The sequence below is a fragment of the Palaemon carinicauda genome, chromosome 31, assembly GCF_036898095.1.
Source record: "Palaemon carinicauda isolate YSFRI2023 chromosome 31, ASM3689809v2, whole genome shotgun sequence".
In the NCBI taxonomy this organism is placed as follows: domain Eukaryota; kingdom Metazoa; phylum Arthropoda; class Malacostraca; order Decapoda; family Palaemonidae; genus Palaemon; species Palaemon carinicauda.
The window spans coordinates 74,365,670-74,390,322 of NC_090755.1; the positions used below are offsets into that span (position 1 = coordinate 74,365,670).

The following is a 24,653-nucleotide window of genomic DNA, read 5'->3' on the forward strand; positions in this document are numbered from 1 at the left end:
TTAGGGACAGTCATTGCTTGGTGGATTGGAGGTCCCCTGTAACCCTAATTGGAAGGTTTGATTTCTTCCTGGGAAGTGATCAACACTTGATCTATTGAAAAGCTAAGCGTGGACCATTCATATGGAGGAAAGACCAATAGAACCTGAGTTGTACATGTATCCATGTATCCAATCAATACTGGAGTTCCCTTTCCCCTGAGGGGGATGTCAGTTAGAAACAAATACCAAGCAAAGATTAATGGGTTGGAGAGTTACTTGAGGAGGTGGATCAGTTTAAGTACTTGGGGTCTGTTGTTGCAGCAAATGGTGGAGTGGAAGCAGATGTACGTCAGAGAGTGAATGAAGGTTGCAAAGTGTTGGGGGTGGTTAAGGGAGTAGTAATAAATAGAGGGTTGGGCATGAATGTAAAGAAAGTTCTATATGAGAAAGTGATTGTATCAACTGTGATGTATGGATCGGAGTTGTGGGAAATGAAAGTGACGGAGAGACAGAAATTGAATGTGTTTGAGATGAAGTGTCTAAGGAGTATGGCTGGTGTATCTCGAGTAGATAGGGTTAGGAACGAAGTGGTGAGGGTGAGAACGGGTGTAAGAAATGAGTTAGCAGCTAGAGTGGATATGAATGTGTAGAGGTAGTTTGGCCATGTTGAGAGAATGGAAAATGGCTGTCTGTTAAAGAAGGTGATGAATGCAAGAGTTGATGGGAGAAGTACAAGAGGAAGGCCAAGGTTTGGGTGGATGGATGGAGTGAAGAAAGCTCTGGGTGATAGGAGGATAGATGTGAGAGAGGCAAGAGAGCGTGCTAGAAATAGGAATGAATGGCGAGCGATTGTGACACAGTTCCGGTAGGCCCTGCTGCTTCGTCCGGTGCCTTAGATGACCGCGGAGGTAGCAGCAGTAGGGGATTCAGCATTATGAAGCTTCATCTGTGGTGGATAACGGGGGAGGGTGAGCTGTGGCACCCTAGCAGTACCAGCTGAACTCGGTTGAGTCCCTTGTCAGGCTGGGAGGAATGTGGAGAGTAGAGGTCCCCTTTTTGTTTTGTTTCATTTGTTGATGTCGGCTACCCCCCAAAATTGGAGGAAGTGCCTTGGTATATGTATGTACTGTATGTATAAGATCCAACATCGTCCCTTTCGTTAAAGGGGGATAGGGATAGATAATTCTTTAAACTTAAAGATTAGAGTGTTGAAGTGAAACTCACTAGTCTGGTTCAACCAGCATGTATTGTTTTGGCTACTTTGTTCCCATAAGTAGGGACAGAAAGAGGAAAGAGAAGAGCCAGTCATACTACCATTCATTCCAGACTTACTTCTACATGCTACCATAGATTAGTGTATCCTTGCCCTGTAAGAGAGCTGGGCTGGTTACACAACTAATTGAGCAGCCACAACAGGTCCAAATACAAAGGTGTCAAGGGATGTGCAGGTACTCTTTTAAGAAAAAGGCAGAGAAAGTGGTCTGGCATCCAGACACTGGCCTTCAACACTTGGCCCACTGACGGGTTTCTCATGAAGGGTAGTTAGGGGGTTAAAGCCCCTGACTTCTTGAGTTCTGGTCCTAGCTGGCACCTCAACTCTTGACAGTCAAGACACATGCTCTATGGATCATCTTACAAAGCCAGAAAGAGACATAACCACTGATACTGAGGGAGGGCAACAAGCCTGGACCCCTGGCGTAATGGTCAGGGCAACTTCCATAGCAGAAGGGGTGAGGATCACCGGGACAGGAATAAACTTACCCGTCTTCCAGTGTTAAGGGGGGAACCATCAGGCTCTTTGACACTAAGGGAACCACCAAGCCCTTCTCCACTGGCATCACCAGAAACACTTCAGACACACACAAGCACAGGGGAACTGGGAGGGAGTTAGCCTCTGCTACCAATTCCCTCAGGTAATGGTGGGCCTATCTGAAAGACCTAAGGAAGCCACGACTTCCTTAGGGCAACACGTTGTCTGCAGACTGCCTGACAGCCAAGGTCGAGGAGTTCAACCTCTGAAGGCTAACACCTCACACAAAGTGGTGAACGTTTGGAGTTCCCCATGCAAGCTAGCCTGAAAGCTTGCTGATGTAGATCAGAAGACACTAGACCCCTGTATCGTACTCCCCTGGGAATGATCCGGTGACGTATGCACAGGGTCGACAGTAGGAGACAAATCCCTTGAGGAGAACAGAAACTGTAAAAGATTCCACCAGTTTTTAGGACATTACCCAGTCTAACTTCCACGAAAGCCCTGCTCGCTTCTTCCCCTCAGGGTGAAGACTCACCACTATACTAGAGGCCATGACTTACACTCAGCACATGGGGATGCCTGTGAACAGTCATGCCCCAAGCACAGAGGAAGTATATATCTGCTGCCAGTTAGACCAACCGTCTGCCGATTCCAACCCTCTCCCGGCAATGAGCATTTTGCTTCCTCTCCACAATTAACAACCAACATTCACTTCTTGGAGAAACTTGAGAAAATGAATATTGTACCAGGTAAGTTTGACAGGCCCCGCACCCTCACCAGTTGGATAACTGCATGCTCTAAAATAATCTCCCTAATTAAAGGACGAGGATTTGTATGTCCCGTAGAAATAACTATTTTACCACAGATTCTTATCCACCTTTTGTGGTTGGAGATATAAACAATATGTAGAAATATATTAATTGAATATTATTGGTGATTTAAATTGAAGGAATTCCCATTTTTAGCATAATGTAAAATATTACATTATGCCAAAAAAGCACAATTATCAGAAGCAACATGCAAGACTTCAAAACATTATTAATTGTATCTTATACTGAGAGATTGTCTAATCTTCAGTATTTGAAAGATCAGAATTATTGTTATTGTCTATTTCGTCATCGATAACTCCCATGGTAGGCGCTTAACAAACACATCATCAAAACATTGTGATCGTAATTGCTAGACCTACTCAATTTTTTTTGCTTGCACTTAGTATCCCTTTCTTTTAGCTTAGCGTTAGCTAATTTAAAATATGTATTCACCAAATCCTAATCAAGGTCCACAAAATAAGGGCAATGAAAGGATAAAGGAGAGTCGAAATCGTGGCAAGCCACACATAAAGGAGAATCGATTTTACTGTATTCAAATAACTTGTTCGTCTATCATTTAAGACAATATCTATATAAATGACCAAAGGTAGGCTTACCAAGTAATACCAAATCAAACATGAAATAACAACACAAAAAACAAAACAAAAAATAAAAAAAGCATTTCAATCTTGATAGGATGAGGGGTTTGGTTTACAGCTGGGCTTGACACAATTAAATCTGAATCTTTATTGATGCTTGATTTCCTATAAACCTCTTTTGCCACTTTCCTCTCGGTACATGGCAGTCTGTTGGCAGTGTAGCAATCCCTTGGAGTGAGAGGAGTAAATATTGGCAGGAGAGAAAAGTTTTAATGTTTTTTACTTGGAGGCTGTCCAGTTGGCACTTGCATTTGATAGAATTTTATAATTCAAAATTAGAATTCATAGAAATGATACAATTTTAAACCAGAAGGTTGCAAAGAATACTTTTTGATAGACAATCAGTGTATGGTTCTTAACCCTTTACTTCTCATATTATTTATGCATATGTTGTTATTATTTGGAAACAAGCTTGTTTTTTCAATATTAATCTTACCCGATGATCATGTAGCTGTCAACTCTATTGCCCGACAGAAATCTACGGTCGGGATACGCCAGCGATCGCTATACAGGTGGGGGTGTACACAACAGCCCCATCTGTGAGCAGGTACTCAAGTACTTCTTGTCAACAAGAACTCAATTTTTCCTCTGTCGTGCCACCGGCTAGACCTACTTGGATACGCTGTTGATTCTGGAGTTATTGTTCACGATTTGGTGATGTATTTGCTCTAGAGTTTAGCCTTCGCTATTCAGGAAGCTTTATCATTAGCTTAGCAAGCTTTTGGAATTAATTTGATTTAATTATGGTGACGAAGAGAGTATGAACTCTCTTTCACTTTTAAATGGCCGACCCTTCCCTTAGACGGAAGTGTTGGTGTCGAAGAGAGTATAGACTCTCTTTCTTTATTTTGCTTAACAAAGTTATAGATTTATTTTATATCTCTCCGCCTTTTATAGGCCTCTTCGATTAACTTCCTTTTATTATAAACTTATAAAAAATTAATTTTTATGTTTGTTTATATGCGACCTTTCCTAATAGTAGGCGGTCATTACTTGGAACCGAAGTTAATTAACATTGAGCCCGTCATATCGTTTTTCCTGTTAAGATTTTATGCTATTTTAATTTTAATGTTTTTGAAAGAATTTCTTTGATAGTCTCGTACTGTTTTCAAAGTTGAACTAACGTTTTGTTTGTCTCCGCAGTTGTTGACGTTCAGAACGTTCAACTTGCGCTCTATCGTTACGATAGAGAGAGAGTATTCACGGTTTCACGTTGCAGTAAGAGTAAACCGATTCTAGCGTTTTGTTCATTCTTTCTTAGCTTAAATGGTTTTAATTCTAATAAAGGAACTTTTTATTTGGGAAATCTTTCAGTTTTTTTTTTTTTCCTTTAACAAATAATATGTTTTAACGATATAATTGGGCTCATCTCTCAGGTTCTAAGTCAAGAGAGAGAGAGAGAGAGAGATAGAGACGGAGGGAGAGAGAGGAGGATAAACGTTTCGTTCAAGCGGGTAACGTTGTTATCGTTTTTGCTCTTCTCCCTAGTCTCTTTAGGGGAAGAAGGTAAAACGTTTCTAGAGTTTTATTCTTGTTCCCAGGCTTTATGCGGTGAGAGATTTTAAACGTAGTTTTTTTGATCTAGTGTTTAGTCTCTTTTCCAGCCACTGAATTCTTTATCTTTCATTATGTTTTTCTGTTACATTGTAATACTGTTTTCGCAATTACTAACTTTTAATGAAGGATAGGATTGCGTGTTTCAGGTACAAACCACTTAAAGTTTCGAGTTCAGTGAAATAAGTGCAAACAGAAAATCAAAAGTGATAAAGTGATAAGCGCAAAGTGTTACAGTGTTGCGTTCGAGGGTTCGTCTGTTCGTGCCAGTTGTTCGCCTAGTCTGGGACCTCTTACAAGCTCCCAAGCCCAGGGGAGAAGTAATGTCGAAGGACTTATGGGTTCAGCAGGCCTTGATCGACGAACAGACGTTTCCCTCCGTGGTTTCGGGTGTATCTACACACGTTGCCGACGTGATCACCCCACCCACACAAAGACGAGAGAGCCCATTTATTCCTCGTCTGCGGAAGAGGTTTCTCGCAGAAACCATGGACCAAATCTTGCAGCTTTTAAGTGCAAGTCGGTCCCTTCCGCGCAAGTCCAACGGCCTAGGTGTAGCCACTGGGTCAGTTTGGACTTGCTGCAGTACGACAACTGCACACCTCCCAGAGAGGCAAGGTGGTACCGCAACAGGCAGTAACTCCGTCTGTTGCCGCACCAGCTGTTTTAGACCCTCAGTCACAACGGACAGTAGCTCCGTTTGTTGTTGTCTTTCATAGACCCTAGTGGTCCATGCTGCAGACTATACAGTCTCAGCTTGCTCCTTCATACAGGAGTATCATGCTGGAAGGTTGACAATGCAGCCTGTTAACCTACAACCCGCCGAGGTTGTGCGCTCAGCAGATACTGCGGCTGCCTGCTCCCACCCTCCACCTGTGAGAGCTCCACCTCCGATGCGCAGTCCACCCTGCCAGACGCATGTTCTTGCTGCGCCTCCTGCTTTCATGCGTGAGCTGCCGCATCGGGAGTTGCCGGGTTCCAGCACTATGCGGCAACCTCCTCAACCCATGAGGCAGGAGCCTCATGCTATGCGGCATCCTCCTCAACCCATGAGGCAGGAGCCTCATGCTATGCGGCAACCTCCTCAACCCATGAGGCAGGAGCCTCATGCTATGCGGCAACCCATGAGGCAGGAGCCTCATGCTATGCGGCATCCTCCTCAACCCATGAGGCAGGAGCCTCATGCTATGAGGAGCCTCATGCTATGCGGCATCCTCCTCAACCCATGAGGCAGGAGCCTCATGCTATGCGGCAACCTCCTCGACCCATGAGGCAGGAGCCTCATGCTATGCGGCATCCTCCTCAACCCATGCGGCATGAGCCTCATCCCATGCAGCATGAGCCTCATCCCATGCAGCATGAGCCTCATACCATGCAGCATGAGCCTCATCCCATGCAGCATGAGCCTCATCCCATGCAGCTCTGCATACCTTACAGCATGCTCTGCATACAGCATGCTCTGCATACCTTACAGCATGCTCTGCATACAGCATGCTCTGCATACAGCATGCTCTGCATTCCTTACAGCATGCTCTGCATACCTTACAACATGCTCTGCATTCCTTACAGCATGCTCTGCATACCTTACAGCATGCTCTGCATACCTTACAGCATGCTCTGCATACCTTACCGCATGCTCCTCAATCACACATCTTTGGTTGTTGCCAACTCACAAGACTGTCAAGCAGTTTCATAACGTTGCCTTCTGGTCTGCTGCTTTTGCACCAGTGAAACCCTCACTGAGAGAACTTAGCTTTTCTCGGATATGGTTCCTGTAGATGAGAAAGTGCTATTCTCCCTCCTTCTGATATTCCCTTGAGGACTCTGTCATTTGGAGAGGAGCCTTAAGCTGCTTAGCCTCCTATGGACTTTTATTTAAGCATCTCATGCTTCCAGGGAGGGTAATGGTTCCGCTTCAGTCGCTAACCCCGTCTGTTGCCACACCTGCTCCCATAGACCTTGAGCTTTGTTGCAAGACATGCAGTCCAAGCTTAGTCCTTGTTAGAGGATTTTTGTTTACGGAGTCAGTGTGTCACTGGGAAGACGTTCAACAACCAGCAGAGGTGACTTGTTGTGACGCAGTGCGGCAACCTCAGCAACCCGATAAGGAGTTGTCTGTACTACCCAGACAGTCTAGACAGTTTCGGGTTGTCGCTGTACTTCCTCGCTTCCCCATGGTTGACAGTTCACAGACTGTGCAGCAGTACCATGATCTTGTGTCCGGCTCCGTCAGACGACTGGCTTTTAAGAGCTCCCACAAGTCGTCGCTGTCTGGAGAATCTCAGATGGACTATGGATCTGACCAAGGAACTGGGCCTCCTGTTCAATTTAGAGGAGTCCCAGCTCGTCCCATCCCAGATCATTGTCTACCTGGGTATGGAGCTTCAGAGTCGAGCTTTTCGGGCTTTTCCGTCGGCCCCAAGGATCTACCAAGCCCTAGAATGCATCCAGAGCATGCTGAGAAGGAACCGATGCTCAGTCAGGTAGTGGATGAGTCTAACAGGGACACTTTCATCGCTGGCCCTGTTCATCGAGTTAGGGAGACTCCACCTCCGCCCCCTTCAGTATCATCTAGCTGCTCACTGGATAAAGGACATGACGCTAGAGACGGTCTCAGTTCCTGTTTCCGAAGAGATGAGGTCTACTCTAACGTGGTGAAAGAACAGCTTTCTTCTCAAGGAAGGTCTACCTTTGGCTGTTCAGAAACCCGACTGCCGTCTCTTCTCGGACGCATCAGACACGGGCTGGGGTGCGACTTTGGACGGACAGGAATGCTCGGGAACATGGAATCAGGAGCAAAGGACACTTCACATCAATTGCAAGGAGCTGTTGGCGGTTCATCTGGCCTTGATAAACTTCAAGTCCCTCCGGCTTAACAAGGTGGTGGAGGTGGACTCCGACAACACCACAGCCTTGGCTTACATCTCCAAGCAGGGAGGGACTCATTCGAGGAAGTTGTTCTAGATCGCAAGGGACCTCCTCATCTGGTCAAAAGATCGAAAGCTCACGCTGGTAACGAGGTTCATTCAGGGCGATATGAATGTCATGGCAGATCGCCTCAGCCGGAAGGGTCAGGTCATCCCCACAGAGTGGACCCTTCACAAGAATGTTTGCAGCAGACTTAGGGCCCTGTGGGGTCAGCCAACCATAGATCTGTTCGCTACCTCGATAACCTAGAGGCTCCCGTTGTATTGTTCTCCGATTCCAGACCCAGCAGCAGTTCACGTGGATGCTTTTCTGCTGGATTGGTCCCATCTCGACCTGTATGCATTCCCGCCGTTCAAGATTGTCAACAGGGTACTTCAGAAGTTCGCCTCTCGCAAAGGGACACGGCTGACGTTGGTTGCTCCCCTCTGGCCCGCGAGAGAATGGTTCATAGAGGTACTGCAATGGCTGGTCGACATTCCCAGGACTCTTCCTCTAGGAGTGGACCTTCTACGTCAACCTCACGTAAAGAAGGTACACCCAAACCTCCACGCTCTTCGTCTGACTGCCTTCAGACTATCGAAAGACTCTCAAGAGCTAGAGGCTTTTCGAAGGAGGCAGCCAGAGCGATTGCCAGAGCAAGGAGGACATCCACTCTCAGAGTCTATCAGTCTAAATGGGAAGTCTTCCGAAGCTGGTACAAGGCCAATGCAGTTTCCTCAACCAGTACCACTGTAACCCAGATTGCTGACTTCCTGTTACATCTAAGGAACGTAAGATCCCTTTCAGCTCCTACGATCAAGGGTTACAGAAGTATGTTGGCAGCGGTTTTCCGCCACAGAGGCTTGGATCTTTCCACCAACAAAGATCTACAGGACCTCCTTAGGTCTTTTGAGACCTCAAAGGAACGTCGGTTGTCCACTCCAGGCTGGAATCTAGACGTGGTCCTAAGGTTCCTTATGTCATCAAGATTTGAACCTCTCCAATCAGCCTCTTTTAAGGACCTCACATTAAAAACTCTTTTCCTCGTGTGCTTGGCAACAGCTAAAAGAGTAAGTGAGATCCACGCCTTCAGCAGGAACATAGTTTTCACATCTGAAACGGCTACATGTTCCTTGCAGCTCGGTTTTTTGCTAAAACGAGCTTCCTTCACGTCCTTGGCCTAAGTCGTTCGAGATCCCAAGCCTGTCCAACTTGGTGGGGAACGAACTGGAGAGAGTACTTTGCCCAGTTAGAGCTCTTAGGCACTATCTAAAAAGGTCATAACCTTTACGAGGACAATCAGAAGCCTTATGGTGTGCTATCAAGAAGCCTTCTCTTCCAATGTCTAAGAACTCAGTTTCTTACTAAATCAGGCTTCTGTTTAGGGAAGCACATTCTCATCTGAAGGAAGAAGACCTTGCTTTGCTGAAGGTAAGGACACATGAAGTGAGAGCTGTGGCTACTTCAGTGGCCTTCAAACAGAACCGTTCTCTGCAGAGTGTTATGGATGCAACCTATTGGAGAAGCAAGTCAGTGTTCGCATCATTCTATCTCAAAGATGTCCAGTCTCTTTACGAGAACTGCTACACCCTGGGACCATTCGTAGCAACGAATGCAGTAGTAGGTGGGGGCTCAGCCACTACATTCCCATAATCCCATAACCTTTTTAACCTTTCTCTTGAATACTTTTTATGGGTTGTACGGTCGGCTAAGAAGCCTTCCACATCCTTGTTGATTTGGCGGGTGGTCAATTCTTTCTTGAGAAGCGCCGAGGTTAAAGGTTGTGATGAGGTCCTTTAGTATGGGTTGCAGCCCTTTATACTTCAGCACCTAAGAGTCGTTCAGCATCCTAAGAGGACTGCTACGCTCAGTAAGGAAGACGTTCTTAATAAAGGCAGAGTAATGGTTCAAGTCGTCTTCCTTACCAGGTACTTATTTATTTTATGTTATTTTTGAATAACTAATAAAATGAAATACGGGATACTTAGCTTCTTTGTTAACATGTATGCTGGTCTCCACCCACCACCCTGGGTGTGAATCAGCTACATGATCATCGGGTAAGATTAATATTGAAAAATGTTATTTTCATTAGTAAAATAAATTTTTGAATATACTTACCCGATGATCATGAATTTAAGGACCCACCCTTCCTCCCCATAGAGAACCAGTGGACCAAGGAGAAAATTGAGTTCTTGTTGACAAGAAGTACTTGAGTACCTGCTCACAGATGGCGCTGTTGTGTACACCCCCACCTGTATAGCGATCGCTGGCGTATCCCGACCGTAGATTTCTGTCGGGCAACAGAGTTGACAGCTACATGATCATCGGGTAAGTATATTCAAAAATTTATTTTACTAATGAAAATAACATTTTTATGCAGATGATATTACTGTCATTACATTTATTCTGTGATTTAAGATTACATATTTGCTTTTGAAAAATGTCCAGCCTATTGTTTCTTATATAAAAAAATGGTTTATTTATTAAGAAAGTCTTTTGGCTTTTTGATACTTGCTTATCATTATTATTATTACTACTAGCTAAGCTACAACCTTAGTTGAAAAAGCAAGATGCTACAAGCCCTGGGACTCAAACAAGAAAGATAGCCTAGTGAGGAAAGTAAATATGAAAATGAATAAACTACATATAAGAAGTAGTGAGTGAAAATATGAGATATTTTAAGATTAGCTACAATATTAAAATAGATCTGTCATATATAAACTATGAAGAGAATCTTAAAGTCAAGTTTGAACTTCTGCTGAACTTCCATTGATTCCAATGCAAGATTAGGAAGATCATTTCAAAATGTGGTCACAGCTGGAATAAAACTTCTAGAATACTGTGTAGAATTGTGCCTTATGAAAATGTTTTTATTCATTTACTTGATACTTTGAATGATATACTTTTATCCTGTTAGGTCTTCAGTAGCTGACTCTTATATTAACTTATTGGTTCAAAAACATGCAGTTTGTTAAATTTCTTCTCCCTGATCTGGATTATAATCTTTGGCCCTGTTACTCAATTAGCTTTTTGTGTATGTTGTGTAAGATTTGTCCTTGATCATCCTTCACATTCAGATCTCCCCTGACTATACTGTTCACTACACAGTACTGTATATGGTTGCAGTTAATTCTAACACTCTTACTGTTACTTTCATAAGGCTTGATACTACACAGTATTCCAGAATTTTTCATTCCAGCTGTGACTAAGTTGTTGAATGATCTTTTCAGTCAAATATAGTAGTTGAATTAGTGTAACATCAGAAATTCAAGCTTTATGCAAATGCTTTTCTTGGTGGGGCCCCTGGGCTCGTGGCATTTTGATTTTCTACACAGTACAGAGTTACAGCTTGGCTAGCACTGTCATAATGATACTAATTTAAAATAACTTGTTCATCAAGGCTCAGTGCTCAGACCTTTTATTTGTGTCATAGTATAGAGGAAGCTGTCCTACTTAATGCAAAAAAATTATTGTTAAGAGCAAAATCTGCAGAAGATTTGGAAATATTTGAAAAGTAGAAAAGTGCAGTGATGGTGAAAGGACTACAAATCAACAAAATCAAAACAAACCTTATGTGGGACCAAAGCTCAACGCAAATGAAATACTGTAAGGTACATTCAGATACACAAGGCTTCTACTGTTCTATCTAGTAGAAGCACAGAAATGGAAAAATGAAATGGAGATTTTTAGTAAGTTCAGCCATAGAATGTTGAGATCAGTGGCCAGAGTATAGGGAGAAGAATCAATTATGATTGAGGGAGTATAGGTGTGTCCAGAGGCTGGAAAACTGACTGAGAACTAAAACACTGAAATGTTTTAGACTCTTATACTGTAGGTTGAGAACATGAGAACTCATTTCATGCTTAACCTCTTAAGAGAAAAGCTGATTTGAGAGCCTTTATGACGAAGACCAATGTTTGAATGAGAATATACCGGTAAGCTCCTTCCTTGAACCAACCCAAGTGATAAACATGACTCAAACTATAAATGCCTTGAGAGCCTCATAAGAGTAACAAAAATCAAAATGGACAGAAATTAAAAGTAAGGTAAGAACTCCATAATAATGTCACATTTAATTGCAGATCAAAATCAGTATCATAGGCATTTGTTATTTTGTGAGCGTAGGTTGTGAATTAGAACAATTAAAAACATGTTTTTCCAATGTAATATACAGTGTTTTTTCAGAAGGTGGGAACGGATTAATTTTTTTTTAGTTATTTTATATGGAAAAAATTGATCCGAGATACGAGCGAATTGACATACGAGCTCGGGTCCCGGAACGCATTAAGCTTGTATCTCAAGGTATTACTGTACTGTATAAATATTTCAGTACAGTACAGTGTATGTAATATTGTTTTGTATTATGCCTTATATTTCTCTCCCAGGAATCAGTGGCCGTGGCAAACGTGGTCGTCGGGGAAGGGGTAGGGGACGAGCTCCAATGGTGAAATTGGAGGTGAAACAGGAAGAACCAGTTGATGTTATAACTGAGCTTACAGTTACTGATGATGTGGAACCTTTGAAGCAGCAGGTATTTGATTATATTAGTGCATGTTTTTCATTAGGAAACTTTAACTTTTTAATTTTGCAATCACAGTAGTCTGTGTTCGAAAGAAATCTTTATTTACTCTGTTGGGTTATGGCTACGAAATTTATACCAAGAGTTATGAAAAAATATGCATAAATAAGTTAAAGTTAAGTAACCATAAAATAGTGAGAAGTAAGAAAATTTCTGGATCTAAGGAAAGAAGAGAAAAATTAATTTTAAGAAGTAAATAAACAATTCTGTAATAAGAGAAAAATCTGATGAGTTTAGTTTAGCCATATAAAATAGGTACTCCTAGCTACATGATGAAGTGGAAGCAAGTAAAGAAAAAATGAATACAACAAAATTTGTATTGGAATCAACACAAGAGATAGGTGGAAAATTTCCTAAACAAGATCAAGGAAAATTATCAAGAAACACCAAAAATTTAATAAAGAAAAAAATTGGAAATGAGGATAAGATCCAAGAGAGATGAAATTGAATTAGCAGAGCCATCCAAAAATCCAAGACATTCATAAATGCACTTAGACCAAAATTGAGGAAACTAAAGAAAGGAAGAAGCATCAAGTTAATGAAAAGAAGAGTTGGAACAGGGTGCCAACAGATATTTACTTTAAAGGATGAAAATTAAGATATCAGCCTAAGAGAGTGATAGAAATTGCAGAGGATTTCCATATGAAACCATACAATAGATAGTATAAAAAATAGCTTTGTCAACAGAAATAATGAAATGTTTGAATCGGTACCAAAAGTAACAGTCACAGAAGTAAAGAAACCATTAGAAGGCATTAAAAAATGCAAAGCAGCAGGAGATGGCTCAACAATTAATTTGATAATAGATTGAGTTTTCATAGTAGTAAAATTCACTGAACTTTACCTAAAATGTCTACAAGAATGTTCTATACTTAAATCTTGGAAAAGCTTTGTCCTTATACTAATTCACAAAACATGAGAGACCAAGACCTGAAAAATTACCACCCAATGAGTTTTCTCTCAGTAATATATAAAATGTTTACAAAGGTCATATTAGGCTGAATAGATTGAGAGATTTTAATCAATCAAGAGAACAAGGAGGCTTTAGAAATGGGTATGCAACAACTGACCAGCTAATGGAAAAATTAAGAGAGTATGACAAACCACTATATATGGCATTTATAGACTATAAGAAAGCTTTTCATTTTGTCAAGCTTCAGCATGAATGAAAGCGCTTCAAAAACAAATAATAGATCAATCGTATGTTATTATTATTATTACTATCCAAGCTACAACCCTAGTTGGAAAAGCAAGATGCTATAAGCCCAGGGGCTCCAACAGGGAAAAATAGCCCAGTGAGGAAAGGAAATAAGAAAATAAATAAATGAAGAGAACAAATTAACAATAAATCATTCTAAAAACAGTAACAACGTCAAAACAGACATGTCATATATAAACTATTAACAACATCAAAAACAAATATGTCATAAATAAACTATAAAAGACTCATGTCCGCCTGGTCAACAAAAAAGCATTTGCTCCAACTTTGAACTTTTGAAGTTCTACTGATTCAACCACCCGATTAGGAAGATCATTCCACAAATTGGTAACAGCTGGAATAAAACTTCTAGAGTACTGCGTAGTATTGAGCCTCGTGATGGAGAAGGCCTGGCTATTAGAATTAACTGCCTGCCTAGTATTACGAACAGGATAGAATTGTCCAGGGAGATCTGAATGTAAAGGATGGCCAGAGTTATGAAAAATCTTATGCAACATGCATAATGAACTAATTGAACGACGGTGCCAGAGATTAATATCTAGATCAGGAATAAAAAATTCAATAGACAATGTTAGAACACATGAAAATATCTATACGAATAGTATAGCAGTCCTAAAACTATATAAAGATTGTGAGAAAATTCTGATTGAAAAAGGAGTTACACAGGGAGACCCCGTCTCTCCTAAATTATTCACAGTATGCCTAGAAGAAGTTTTTAAGAATTTTGATTGGGAAAATATAAAAATTAACATTAAAGAGGAATACTATAATTTGAGATAGCTCACGATGTTACGGGCATCAGTACGTCCCTGGCCTTCAAACGCAACTTTTCTGTGTTGTTTATGTTACAAGCGGGCGTGTGGAAGCATCAGATGACCTTCACCGCCCACTGCCTGCAAGATGTGACCCACAGGAGGCTCGATACATTTTCTATCAGTCCCTTGGTGGCTGCACAACAAGTCCCCCGATAAGTCCTGCTTGCAATAAAAAAGTGACTTACTGTAGTTCACCAATGAGTGATTAGATATAGGGGGCTGCCACCTCCTACCTTCCCCGCTATAGTGGTTGAGTAGGGTTGCCACCTCGCATTAAAAGTCTAATAGCTGACCTTCCAGCATAGCCGAAAGATATCCCTATGCATAACTACAGGTTTGTATTAATTAGGAAAAATACAAATTATTTTCAAATTCATCATGTTTAATATCAAAATTCCATCTACTATATTTCTAGGAACATCCCCTGATTTCCTTATTGCTAACTCCCATATTCTTATTGATTTGAGCTGCCATTGAAGGAAAGAGATAGGGTAGTTTTAAAATCATAAATTTCATTAATACCCTAGACAGACCTAAAGTCTAGGTTTTGGTAGCAAACTGTCTCAAACTAAAGTTTACAACTCAAATCTTCAGATTGGGTTCCTTATATATTACTGTACCTAATTAACTCAGAGAGGCAAATGGCAACGCCCTCCTGTGGGTTTGACATTGGCACAGTGAGATATGATGATGACCTAATTTCCTAATTATGTACTGTATTTATGTAGCCCCAACACCATCTAATTTAAATGAAGAATTTAATTTGAGAAGATTAATAACTAGAACCCATGTAAACCAACTGTTACTAGTCCAAATCAGAAAAGCACTTTAAGCTCATTAATCATGATAAGCAAACCAGGATTCTTTTCAAGTTAGTGTTTAGCGAATACCATCTTGGTATGTCATTGAGCTACTAATAAGACTCTTTCCAAAGGAAAATATTTGAGAAATTAAGAGATGTAGCTATACTACTAATACCAAGAACCTTAACCTTCATGCCTTTCATCACACTTCTTTGTGAACCCCTATGACCAAACATTTTTTTTATCCAAATCCTACACTATATTAAAGTTCTTGTATTTTAGTGATGCACTTATCTGATGCTAAATGCAAACAAGAAGTGACTGTAAGATATTTAACCAAAAGATTTTCCAAAAGCTAATAGCATGAAGGTTAAAGGTGTCTGGTTTCAGTTCCAGTTTCATCAGAATAGATGCTCACCAGAACGTCAGCTGGGCAAACCCAAGCCCCCACTGTAGTACCCAGCCACAGCGGTGGCCTCCCCAGTTAACAGCTTAAACTCACAGTCCCAGGCTGGAATCGATCTGCTGCCATACGAATGCTAGGCAAACACGTTACTGTACTATTGTACTAGCCAGGAGGCTAGTAATGTAACATCTAAATGTGAAAAATAACAGATCCAACTGCTGGAAGGCTCTTGAATCAATAAACCTTTGATTCATTCACAACATGAAGTTTTCTAAAATTTAGATGAATAGTAATGTGAAACTAGTCATCTGTAAGGTGCATTGAAAAGATCCATGCTCCTTTCTTTATCACTGCATGACTACCGAGAGTGGTTAGAGACGTCTAGAACTGGTCACCAACCCCATGACAGTTTTGGGACTAGAATAACTTTTTGTAAAAACCTTGAGATGGATTCAAGGCATTTTCCAAGACATTGTTTAGTGGTCTTTATGTTTGTTTACTTTTTATAGAAATTTTGCACATTTAGGCAAGAGACTCATTCATTTAGTTCAGATTCTAACCTATCCATTTACACTGTTAGAACAAACTCATGATGTATTAGTGGCCTATCTTGTATGTGACCAATACTCACTGCCATCCAAACATAATACAAACAATCACTTTTTGCTGAAACTAACAAATTTATTGAAGACCAATACATATTGCTCTTAAGGAATCATAAAATATGTCATGGCATTCATATATGGAATACAAGGTTGCTTTTAAGCGATTATTTCAACAATTGGAGGGATATTAGGATTCTAGCTACCAACTTATTCTTCTGTCTTGTAATCGAATGGTCTATTAGAGCAGATTGGATTATAGTTTCGCAAGAGCCGGGTCTATAGTAAATAAAGAATTTGGGGGCTCTAAGAGAGGATCTCGAATCTGTGATGTACTGTGGACCATCATAATACTTGTTGAATGGTACATTAGATCCACTGGGCAAAACCTGAGTTGGGCCTTTACTTGAAGATTCACTGGCCACCTTAGATTTCATATAAGAACCTAAAGAAGTTTAGAGCTTTTGAAGCTCATTACTATTAAAACTAGACTTGTTAATAGCTGGAGTGGCATTATCTTCCTCCTCCTCCTACAATATAATCAAATTGCCTAGTCTCCTGGATTTTCCCCAGAATTAAAAGTTAGTTTTCTTTAGTGCTTGGAACTTTTAATTTGGTCGGCAACCATATATACATATTTTTTCATAGGAGGAACAGTAAAGCTTCAGACTCTTCTCAACGATTTTTGAGATCAACAATACTACCACCGGCCCCAAACTCTAAGTGAATGCTGATCAGAATCACCTAGAAGCAATTCCCTTGAAAAGTCTACGCAGTAATTTCTGGGTCGACCTGTGACGGCCGGTGAAAAAGTCCTTCTTTGTACTTTTTCTGATATAAATCTTCCAAATATACCAGAGAAAATTAAAAGCATGGAATGCAGAGGTTACAACCCTCGCGCGAGCACCTTGTTGGTGTCGTATATCTAACAAGGGCGTTTGTAAAACACTATTCACAGGCTGTCTTCCATTTAGTCACAGGTCTCTCCCCAGAAATAGATTTTTCCTTCGTCAAAATCCCTTTACTAAGAGGAGATATAACCTAAAAGTACTAAAAACTTAAATAACATGAACAATGTGGGGAATGGGCACTGTTGATAGCTCAAGAATGATGCAGAAGCAAAGACAAAAGATAGTATGGCATACCCAAGCCATAGTTATTGCATTAACCGCTAGATTATCTTATTACTATAATAGAGGCCTCTGCCTATTATAAGGAAAGGAAACGTGAAATATTTTAGTTTTGGGGTTAAAAGTCAATGTAAATCAAGCTTTGAGAGAAAAGCAATATGAAGTTGAATCAAGGTAGGTTCAAAGAAATAATGTATTTTTCATTAACAGGCACTCCTTGCTGCATCTGATAGCAATGATGGTCTTGGCAGTAGGATAGAGGATGATTTGGAGAATGATGGTGCAACAGATATTTTGATGGTCGAAGAGGAGATACTTGAAGAATCAACTGTTGTGGAAGATGTTATGGAAGTTGATGGTTTGGACCTTGAAGATAATGATGGATGTGGCCAGGTAAGGATTTGCTCCCAAAAGTGGTTCTGAGATAAAAAAAAAAAAAAATCATTTAAATTATCATAAGGTAATCTTAACTGAAAGATGAGATCTAGTTTGTAAGGTATACAGTACAAAATATATTTTAAAACTCTATGTGTATTTATCTTTTTTTTTTTTTCACTGTTTAGTAATGATGTATTTTTTCAGATTGGCGGACTTACGTTGTCTACACTTACCGGGCATGAATTGAGTGTCAGCCATGATAATTCTGCTTTTCAAGAAGATCACCATCTGCTGGAAGATGGTATTGACAAATATAAGTGTCGGTTTTGTTCGTTGAAAATGAATGTTTTAGCTGACATTCAGAAACACATGAGAGAGGTAAGATGCAGTCAATTCTAAGTCTTTCCTTCTCCTTTGTAAGGTTCAATAGTACACATTATTCCAGAAGTTATATTAAGTATGTAACCAAATTATGGAATGATCTTCCCAATTGTATAGTAGAATTCCTGGAAAAGAAGTTTAAATTTAAAGTCAAATTTACTTTTTTTTTTGTTGGTTGACATTGTCTCATTTAGTTTACAGTATTTTCATTATTCAGTATTGATGTTTATCTTGAATTGTTTTTTCATTTTTCTTTTATTTCACTTTTTTACGAGAGTTGTATCTTTGCTTATGATGATAATATTAATAATGTTAATACAGTAATGGTTAATATATCTGTAATTATTTATTACATTGAAAAGGGATTTTATGTTTCAGGAGATAATTTGTATGAGACAGGTTGACAATACTGTTGTAAATAAGGAGAAAATGCTAATTATAATCAACTAATGTTGCAAATCAAAGGCATGCAAAGTAGAGTCTAGGACTGGACAATAAATAGATAAAGGTTGTAATGATAATCTTACTAGTGATGTTTGATAAACTTTGTCAATCAGCACAATGGAAAAATAATCCTTAGTGGGTCTCAAAGCCATAAATCAGTCATCAGAATTACAGATTAATCCAGGTAACAACCAGTGAGCTATGAAAATGTAGGTGCTTTTAGCAGTTTACATGATCCAAATATACTTTTGCTTTTAAGTGGAATAAGATGTTATTAGCATGCTAAATTTATTGCTAAGTTATAAAATGTATCTCTTGAGGCAGAATTTACAGGAAAGATCTGTCATGAAAATGTCCAAGAAGACACCGAATAGCTGAGGGAATCGTATGAGCTACTCCTTCCGTCTCTCCCAGGGTCTTCACTTGTTATTGTCAGCCCTCCCAAGCCTTCTTCAGCCCTTGAATAACATTGCTGGTTCTGTTCTTGGGACAAAGCAATCATATTCATGGGTGGGGGGAGGAATCTCTGGAGCAACCTTCCGCACCCTCTACCCCGGCTGGGTATGAGGGTACTTGGTATTCGTTTGCCCCTTGGACCAGTATCTATGGAAACAAAAAATTTGGAGTGAAGATTGTTTCTTTGAGAACATTTTAGCTCTCATTTGTAAGTGCAACAGTCTGGGGGAAGGCAATCTTATCTCTGCCTTCGGGGTGAACCTCGATTATTGATCGGCATTTTGGTGCCCCTCAAGGGTCTACGCCAGGGTTGTCAAACTCATGGCCTGGGTGTGATGAGATTTCTCATCTCAAATTGGTATAATTGTTATAACCAAACTATTAAGATAAAACCAAATACCTGTAGTGTATTTTTGGTAAACCAGGATGACTAGTAAAATCAATTGTAATCTTCAGTCTTGCCTGTAAGTACTGTAATTTCCAAATCTTTGATGGCCCTCAAGTCCATAACCAAGTGCATAATTGGTCCTCTAAAGGATATGAGTTTGACCCTCCTGGTCTAAGCAGTCCCTGGAGCTGCCTTGGTCAAATCTGGCTGGTTTGGCCCTGAATTGAGTTGACGATCAGATCTGTGGATCTTAGAACTCTCACTTCCAGCTGGTCAAACAAGATCTTGCTCCCAACCCCACTCTCGAAGCAGAAAAGGTTCTATACACCAGAGCTTGCTACACCATGAAAATCTTCAGGTTGACCTGTCATTGTGAGCCTCCGTTGACTCCTCTGGGAGAGACTCAAGGCAGAAGACACAGCCTTCTTGGGCTCTTAAGTTATCAGCCATGGAATCTGCCATGGCCTCCCTCCAAGCGGTCGCTTTGTTTGACCAGTGATGAGGTGCAGTGACGTACTTCACCAGGTCAATGGGGTTTTGCATGGATTCTCTAGAGAAGTACAAGAGTCCCATGCTGTCTGGTGAGAAGGCTATGTCTCTCTATCCAAGGAGTCATGTGCTGGCAGCGGTGGAGAAGTGAAAGACTGCTTCACAGGACTCCCTGATTCAGCACACAATTTCCTGAGGAGTCTTGACCCTTCAAAGGGAGCTGTGGCCAAACCCAGGGGTTCAGTTATGCCTACGCGACCATGTGCAAGGCTAGACCCTGATCAAAACCACCTGCAGCTTCTTCCAGAAAAGACCCTATGCCTGCACAGCCCTTGTAAGCCCCCAACCTTGTCCTTCCAGGAAAGGGGAGGGGGAGGAAGGGGGAAGGGAGAGGGAAACACTAATTCCAGCCCCCCCCCCCCCCCCCTTTTCCTACTGCTGAATGTTGGAGAAGCCTTATTGTGTCATTAGGCAACCTGGCAGAGACACGGCACTAAATTGTGGGTAGTGAATGTTCTTTGGGATGGTTACTTAAACCCCTTTCAGGGTCGTCAGTGCCCCCCATCTCACTTACCCATATAGTTCTCATACGATCCTCCAACATCACCGAAAGGCCTGGCCTTGCAGACAGAAATAGAAAAGATATTGGAGAAGAGCTCGCTTAAAGGACAAGGCTCCAGACTTCTACAGTCTGCTCTTCATGGTGGAGAAGTCAACTAGTGACTGGAGGCTAGTCATTTACCTCTCTCCACTGAACAAGTTTGTGCATCAAACTGTGGTGAGTTCCATCAGAGGGAGAGACTTCATGCTTTCAGTGGACCTGAAGGACGCATACTTTCAAGAACCCGTGCATCAGTCCTCTTGGAAGAAACTTTACTTCTCCCTCTTCGGTATGGTGTACCAGTTCAAAACTCTGGCCATTGAAGTGTCTACTGCTCCTCAGGTGTTCACCTTGGTAGATACTTGGGCCAATTTGCAAGAATACATCTGTTTATGTATCTTGATTGGCTAATCCTATCCTCTTCCATGGGGGCATTTGCTAATGGCTGATCCAGGCCTCCTCCATGGGGCAATTGCTTCAGGATTGAGATCAACTTCTCTCCTTTTGTATGATCTGGTCATTGTGATAAAATGGAAGTCAAATCTCATACTAAGCTAAGGTTGATGTTCTTGTGAGTGCTGATAGACACCGCAGCAGCAGAAGTCTTTCCATCAGATGATCACATCAGCAAGCTCATTGAGGTAGTGCGTCCATTTCTAGCCATTACAAAAATCCCAGCTGGGTGCTGGCAAAGTTTTCTTGGCCATATCCTCATAAGGGTCTTACCAGAGATTTCTTCAAAGGTGTTTGAAGGATCATTGGTCAGCATCCATGGATCTCATGTTCCTTCCTATTTCAGTGGGACAGGAGGCTCAGGACAATCTTGCCCGGGTGGTTAACTAGGAAAACCTCATAAGGGGAGTCCCAGAGGAATCTCCATCCCCAGACAGGCAACTGGTCTCGGATGTATCGAAGAAGAGGTCCTGAAATGGTAGTAAGAAACCATCCCAAAGGACACCTAAACAACCTGGTTGTCTCAGACCTCATTTTCCTGTGGGTTAGATAACAGAGACAGGTGCAAAAAGCAAATAAATTGTAAATGCTTGCTGCCCTAGGGTGGGATAACTCCTATCCTAACCTAAAAACTCACTGCCGTTGCCTATGCTCAGATAATTAACCCACCAAGTACTACCTAATATTGTTTTTACTTGGTTTCTATCAGAGTACAGTTATTCCTATTTAGTAATACTGAATAACACTCACTATTACTGTAGTGTATACTACTGTAATATACTACTATCCCTACAGTAAAGGTCAACTGTACTGTAAGTGTTCGCTGTTTTCGTTCAGACGACTTGACTCGCTTCACACGTAGCCTACATTTACAATAAACAACGTTACCGTAATTCTGTACAGTACAATATGTATACAGTACAATTGAAGATTAACTAAGAGTATATATTTTTATTCAACGACCACTAACCATTTTCGTTCTAAGTTCTACGCAATAATCTTGAAACATGGTACAATTCAAGATGGTCGTCTCTTGTGCAGTAATCTGACATCTACAGTAACCCGGTAATAATGTTTATCCCATCTTCTACTTCAGTGGGTTAGAAAATTAAAAGATAAGGATAAAAGTATGGTTAGTAACGTTAATAATTGCGTAAATGCATAGAGTCACAATGGCTACCAAACAAAAAACAGGTGTTTTGCTTGTACAGTATTTCAATTAAGTGGGAGAGAAAGTGTTATAGCAGAAAGTCCCGTGGGAGTCGAAGATTATGGGAAGAAAAAGCAAAGGCAGTAAAGCAAGAGGTAGAATAAAGGGCATAAAATAACCATATAAAAAAGCTCAAGCAAAAGAAATTGCAATAGAATATATTAATAGCTAAGTAAAATGGAGCTAATAGATAAAACAAGGAAAGAATAAAAGTTGGTGATAGAAAAAAGCAAAACAAGAACAGTAGGATTAGAACATGAATGAGTGAGTGCATTGGGTGTGGGAGAGGGTGGGAGGACGGTAGCAAGTGTTCAGAGGGGAAATTATTTACGAGATGAAAGATCAATATGGGGGTTGAGAGCAAGAAAGGCAACCAGGAGAGGCAGAACTGTTTGGGAAAAATATTTGGTAAGGAAAATAATTAGGAAAACATGAAAAGGAAAAAGACGAACATATGGCAGAAGGTGGGAGGGTGAGGCTAAGAGAAGTGAACGAATAGTTACATGAATGCGGGTAGCAAAGTGCAAAGCAAAAAGAAACGAAGGACGAAGCTTTATAAAACAAAGGAGTAGATTACATGACGAGTCGGCGAGAGCGGGCGGAAAAGAAGGAAGGTGCTTGAGGGGAGAAGGGGAGAGGCGACAGGACAGCTGGCAGACTTGAGTGTTCGAGGAATCTAATGCTAATACTGTATAGAAATATTAGCGCAGATAAAGTATAGTGGGAAATATTGAATTATAGGGATGGAAAAAGGAATAAGGATATGAAAGGGAATGAGAGGAATAATAAAATGAAAATGATAGATGAAATTTTTTATAGGAATAATAAAGTAATGTGAATGCGAAAATTAAAGGAAATAAAAGAGTAAGCGACTGAGGTTACATTAGCGAGTGTTTTAATTCTTTCATTCTACCTTGTTTCGAGTATATTCTCCTGTCTGGTCTTCAGGTGCTGATTCGTATCTTAATTTGTTGGACAGAAGCATCTCTAGCACAGATCATGCATATCCTTGTCTTCCTTCACCAAAAGAAGCACCTCTTTCCTGCTGTCAAAAGATACCGCTCAGCCTTGAGCATGGTCTTTTGCCTGAAGGGTATTAACCTCTCATCATAGGAGTTGTCTATGCTTATGAAGAGCTTCAAACAGTCTTGACTACCCTAGAACCTCAGCCAAATCTCTCTCTCTCTCTCTCTCTCTCTCTCTCTCTCTCTCTCTCTCTCTCTTTTACATGTACCCCCATTCAATCCTTTGAGAAGGTTGTCAGTCATGGAACTGACCCTCAAGACTTTTTTTTACTAGCCTTAGCATCAGCAAAGAGATTAGGTGTGTAACACATTCTCTCTTGCTTAGTTACCCACACCAAAGGGGTGGAAGGAGGTTTCTTTTAGTTTTGTGTTAGGTTTCATGGCCAAAACTCAGGACCCGAGAGTGCTAGACCCCAGGTTCGAGTCCTCCATCTGTACATGAAGTGTCAGGTTGCGATCGATGAGAGATGCTTTTGAGTCACATGAGGGCTCTACAGTGCTATCAGAAGAGGACCCAACACCTCAAGCCTGAGTGTCAGAGACTTCATTAACTCTGGCAGGACCAAGAAAGAGGTGTCAAGGAACACAAACTCTTTCTGGCTTTGTGACTGGGTTAAGGTACTAGCTAGGACCAGAGCTCTTAAAGTCAGGGGTATATGACCCACCCCATGAGGAATCTTGTAATGTTCAAGGCTGTGTGTTTGGGAATCCCAGACCACTTTTACAGCCTTTTATCTACAGTAGTATACCCATAAGTTCCTTGATATCTTTGTGCTTGGTTGTATGGTGGCTGGTCAAGTAGTTGTGCTGCCAGCCCAGCTCCTACACGGGACAGGAGGCATCTTGTTTATAGTAATGTATAGATGCAAGTCTGGAATGAAAGGTAGAATGACTGGCTGGCTCTTCTTATTCCTTTTTCTTCCCCCTCATGGGGATGAAGCAGTCAAAGCATTATTCACTGGATCTGACTTGATGCTGGTAAGCAATGCTTCTGAGCTCCATTCTTTAGAATCTACAGAATAACTGTACCTCCCTCATCTTCCCTAAACGATCATCTACTTTAATTATATTATTCTGGACTGCTATCCCCTTTCAGGGGAAGGGATCCCTTCCTTGACCAGCAATAGTTGGACACGGTAAATCCTGGCACTCTTCACTCTGAGGAAGTGCTCTCTTTCACATGCTTTCTGTATGGCAAGTTCTTGTGTTTAGCCCTGAGCACTGCCTCAGCCATCTCTTCTTATAGGGTGTGACTGAGTAGTGCACTTCCTGAGAGTGAGGTGTGCCAGGAATTCCTATGTCCAATTGTACCAATTTTTTTAGACAGGCCCCTGGCCCGATCAGTCTATTTATCACTATGATAGACAGATATGAGGTTGCTGGAGTCATTTCCTTTGCTCAGTACAGGACCAGGTAGATTGATACTTCCAGGGACAGGACCAGGTAGATTGAAACTTCCAGGGAAGAAAAAGAATCAACCATTTTTGGTTCTAGGGTGACTTTCCCACCTATTCTAAAAACTAATTTGTATTTTTCCTAGGCATACAAACCCGTTCTTTAAAGTTAATCTTCCCATCTCAAACACCCTTCTCAGTCCTGAGTGGAAGGTCAAA

The 24,653-nt window shown here is 41.1% G+C and overlaps 1 protein-coding gene across 1 annotated transcript in view; it reads left to right on the forward strand.

The window, feature by feature from the left end:
* Positions 1 to 24,653, forward strand: part of LOC137624543 (uncharacterized) — a 60,913-nt gene that overhangs the window by 29,708 nt on the left and 6,552 nt on the right. The window contains exons 6-8 of the mRNA XM_068355430.1: positions 12,047 to 12,192; positions 17,426 to 17,608; positions 17,798 to 17,971. Coding sequence (XP_068211531.1) covers positions 12,047 to 12,192; positions 17,426 to 17,608; positions 17,798 to 17,971 — 503 coding nt within the window. The remainder of the gene's footprint in view (positions 1 to 12,046; positions 12,193 to 17,425; positions 17,609 to 17,797; positions 17,972 to 24,653) is intronic.